The 4,905-nt window shown below is 36.5% G+C and overlaps 1 protein-coding gene across 1 annotated transcript in view; it reads left to right on the top strand.

Moving 5' to 3' along the window:
* Positions 4,093–4,905, top strand: part of LOC109843187 (pentatricopeptide repeat-containing protein At1g62350) — a 4,772-nt gene continuing 3,959 nt past the window's right edge. The window contains exon 1 of the mRNA XM_020412124.1: positions 4,093–4,466. Within this exon, the coding sequence (XP_020267713.1) occupies positions 4,143–4,466 (324 nt within the window). The 5' untranslated portion in view covers positions 4,093–4,142. The remainder of the gene's footprint in view (positions 4,467–4,905) is intronic.

Genomic DNA, 4,905 nt, shown 5'->3' with positions numbered 1-4,905 from the left:
GTTTTCGAAACAGAGAAGATACACCGGTATCATTGGTTAACTCATAATCCAATATCTATGAATATTAAAAATCCTTTATGTCATTTTAAAAACATTGGAGGAGATCGAAGTTTATAGATAGGTTAGAGGAGAAATTTAAGAGGATTGTACATATTTAAGAGGATTATGTTTATTGTGAAGCACTTTAGGTCAGGCTTCTTCTCTAATCGCCAAGGAAGAGAAATCAAGTGGAATTTGAGTTTTATTTGAAATAGGTATTCAAGTTTACCCATTAGTAAATGCATTGCTGGATTTAATAAAGGGGTAAAAAAAGTCGCTTCGCCTCCAACTGTTAGATTTAAGAAAATATTCCCCTCAAATCTAACATTAGTTAACTAAAGGGGACCACTTTGCAATAGTCTATAATATTTGAGGGACTCATATGCAATTATTCAAGATTTAAGGGACTAATATATGGGGAAAAACCCCTTTTCCTCCTGGATTACTTACTTTTTTTGCCAGTAATGAATACTATTACTCTATTAGTCCTTCCTTATTGTATTGCTTCACTCCACTATTCCGCCAACCTTCATTGGATATGATCATTGAAGCGCAATTCCATCAAACCTCCAACATATTGTTTGTCTATAATAAATACAAAAATACAAACACTAGACAAACAACATTAGTAGTAATTGTTTGTTAAACATCATCAAAACAAAAAAGTCAACAAGTCGCACAAACCAGTCCACATTCGCCAACAATATTTTCCAAGCTTCTATTCTCAAGCTACCATGAGAATCCTCTATCCTCAAGCTCCCATGAGGATCGCTAAGTTTTCGAAACAGAGAAGATACACCGGTATCATTGGTTAACTCATAATCCAATATCTATGAATATTAAAAATCCTTTATGTCATTTTAAAAACATTGGAGGAGATCGAAGTTTATAGATAGGTTAGAGGAGAAATTTAAGAGGATTGTACATATTTAAGAGGATTATGTTTATGGTGAAGCACTTTAGGTCAGGCTTCTTCTCTAATCGCCAAGGAAGAGAAATCAAGTGGAATTTGAGTTTTATTTGAAATAGGTATTCATGTTTACCCATTAGTAAATGCATTGCTGGATTTAATAAAGGGGTAAAAAGAGCTGCTTTGCCTCCAACTGTTAGATTTAAGAAAATATTCCCCTTAAATCTAACATCAATTAACTAGAGGGGACCACTTTGCAATAGTCTATAATATTTGAGGGACTCATATGCAATTATTCAAGATTTAAGGGACTAATATATGGGGAAAAACCCCTTTTCCTCCTGGATTACTTACTTTTTTTGCCAGTAATGAATACTATTACTCTATTAGTCCTTCCTTATTGTATTGCTTCACTCCACTATTCCGCCAACCTTCATTGGATATGATCATTGAAGCGCAATTCCATCAAACCTCCAACATATTGTTTGTCTATAATAAATACAAAAATACAAACACTAGACAAACAACATTAGTAGTAATTGTTTGTTAAACATCATCAAAACAAAAAAGTCAACAAGTCGCACAAACCAGTCCACATTCGCCAACAATATTTTCCAAGCTTCTATTCTCAAGCTACCATGAGAATCCTCTATCCTCAAGCTCCCATGAGGATCGCTAAGTTTTCGAAACAGAGAAGATACACCGGTATCATTGGTTAACTCATAATCCAATATCTATGAATATTAAAAATCCTTTATGTCATTTTAAAAACATTGGAGGAGATCGAAGTTTATAGATAGGTTAGAGGAGAAATTTAAGAGGATTGTACATATTTAAGAGGATTATGTTTATGGTGAAGCACTTTAGGTCAGGCTTCTTCTCTAATCGCCAAGGAAGAGAAATCAAGTGGAATTTGAGTTTTATTTGAAATAGGTATTCAAGTTTACCCATTAGTAAATGCATTGCTGGATTTAATAAAGGGGTAAAAAAAGTCGCTTCGCCTCCAACTGTTAGATTTAAGAAAATATTCCCCTCAAATCTAACATTAGTTAACTAAAGGGGACCACTTTGCAATAGTCTATAATATTTGAGGGACTCATATGCAATTATTCAAGATTTAAGGGACTAATATATGGGGAAAAACCCCTTTTCCTCCTGGATTACTTACTTTTTTTGCCAGTAATGAATACTATTACTCTATTAGTCCTTCCTTATTGTATTGCTTCACTCCACTATTCCGCCAACCTTCATTGGATATGATCATTGAAGCGCAATTCCATCAAACCTCCAACATATTGTTTGTCTATAATAAATACAAAAATACAAACACTAGACAAACAACATTAGTAGTAATTGTTTGTTAAACATCATCAAAACAAAAAAGTCAACAAGTCGCACAAACCAGTCCACATTCGCCAACAATATTTTCCAAGCTTCTATTCTCAAGCTACCATGAGAATCCTCTATCCTCAAGCTCCCATGAGGATCGCTAAGTTTTCGAAACAGAGAAGATACACCGGTATCATTGGTTAACTCATAATCCAATATCTATGAATATTAAAAATCCTTTATGTCATTTTAAAAACATTGGAGGAGATCGAAGTTTATAGATAGGTTAGAGGAGAAATTTAAGAGGATTGTACATATTTAAGAGGATTATGTTTATTGTGAAGCACTTTAGGTCAGGCTTCTTCTCTAATCGCCAAGGAAGAGAAATCAAGTGGAATTTGAGTTTTATTTGAAATAGGTATTCATGTTTACCCATTAGTAAATGCATTGCTGGATTTAATAAAGGGGTAAAAAGAGCTGCTTTGCCTCCAACTGTTAGATTTAAGAAAATATTCCCCTTAAATCTAACATCAATTAACTAGAGGGGACCACTTTGCAATAGTCTATAATATTTGAGGGACTCATATGCAATTATTCAAGATTTAAGGGACTAATATATGGGGAAAAACCCCTTTTCCTCCTGGATTACTTACTTTTTTTGCCAGTAATGAATACTATTACTCTATTAGTCCTTCCTTATTGTATTGCTTCACTCCACTATTCCGCCAACCTTCATTGGATATGATCATTGAAGCGCAATTCCATCAAACCTCCAACATATTGTTTGTCTATAATAAATACAAAAATACAAACACTAGACAAACAACATTAGTAGTAATTGTTTGTTAAACATCATCAAAACAAAAAAGTCAACAAGTCGCACAAACCAGTCCACATTCGCCAACAATATTTTCCAAGCTTCTATTCTCAAGCTACCATGAGAATCCTCTATCCTCAAGCTCCCATGAGGATCGCTAAGTTTTCGAAACAGAGAAGATACACCGGTATCATTGGTTAACTCATAATCCAATATCTATGAATATTAAAAATCCTTTATGTCATTTTAAAAACATTGGAGGAGATCGAAGTTTATAGATAGGTTAGAGGAGAAATTTAAGAGGATTGTACATATTTAAGAGGATTATGTTTATGGTGAAGCACTTTAGGTCAGGCTTCTTCTCTAATCGCCAAGGAAGAGAAATCAAGTGGAATTTGAGTTTTATTTGAAATAGGTATTCAAGTTTACCCATTAGTAAATGCATTGCTGGATTTAATAAAGGGGTAAAAAAAGTCGCTTCGCCTCCAACTGTTAGATTTAAGAAAATATTCCCCTCAAATCTAACATTAGTTAACTAAAGGGGACCACTTTGCAATAGTCTATAATATTTGAGGGACTCATATGCAATTATTCAAGATATAAGGGACTAATACATGGGAAAAGCCCATTTTCCTCCTTGATTACTTACTTTTTTTTTGCAAGTAATGAATATTATTACGGGTGACATTAGGGGCGCACCCCTAACCACCTCCCAAACCACACCCCCTCTCTCATATGCTACAGTACACCGGGCCCCACATGGGATTTTAAAATTTAAAACCCCATGTGGGACCCGGTATACTATAGCATATGAGAGAGGGGGTGTGGTTGGGGGCATTTTAAAATTCCATATGGGACCCGGTATACTGTAGCATATGAGAGAGGGGGTGTGGTCGGGGGTGTGCCCCTATCATTTTTCCTACTATTACTCTATTAGTCCTTCCCTATTGTGGGTCCGGGTATTACCGGGTCGGATCATTCTTAGGACCCGAAAACCCTTCCGCATTTGCTTTCCTAAGCCCCATTCTCCTCTGCGACGACGACGAAATGTTTCGGTCCGCTTTAAACAAACTCACACGAACCCAAAACCCTAATCTCTTCGTCAAAACCCTAGCTTCAATTCTCTCAACCCATCGCGATGCCGTCTCCTCCTCCTCATCATCAGCATCAAGCCCTAGCCTCTCGATCTGGAGGAGGAAGAAGGAGATGGGAAAAGAGGGGCTCTTCGTCGTCCACGAGATCAAGAGATTGGGATCTGGGCCGAAACTCGAGCGATTCATGAAGTCTCACGTCTCTCGCCTCCTGAGGACCGATTTGCTTGCGGTTCTCGCTGAGCTCCAGCGGCAAGATCACGTCTTTCTCTCTATGAAGGTAAAATATTTGGGAAAACTACGGGTTTTTTTTCTCTAGTTTTTTACCCTCAGTATGGAAATTGGTACTGAAAGGAGTGTAATTGATTAGAATTTTTCAAGTTTCAATTCACTTTGGTACCCCCAACCCAGTTAGATTTTCTGGTATTTTTGTATTGCAATTTGGTTATCTAAACAATCAAATGTTCTCGGTAGCAGTGGATGGGTAGCACTTGCTAAGCATGTGATATTAATTTAAGAGAGAATCTGCAGAAAATATGGACTGGGTTACCAAAGTGAAATGGGTTGGAACTTTGGGGTATCAAAGGTGGTTAGTATTATTATTATTATTATTTTTAATATCAACGTGAAAAAAAGGGGCAAACTTGGGGCAATGAAATGTGTTGGAGAGTAGGGTTGGGCGTAGGCCCGGTCGACCCACGAGTTGAATCGGCCCAACC

Source organism: Asparagus officinalis, chromosome 5 (assembly GCF_001876935.1).
Source record: "Asparagus officinalis chromosome 5, Aspof.V1, whole genome shotgun sequence".
Taxonomy (NCBI): Eukaryota; Viridiplantae; Streptophyta; class Magnoliopsida; order Asparagales; family Asparagaceae; genus Asparagus; species Asparagus officinalis.
Note: the sequence above shows the minus strand (reverse complement) of the source record. Positions and strands in the feature narration are given on the sequence as shown.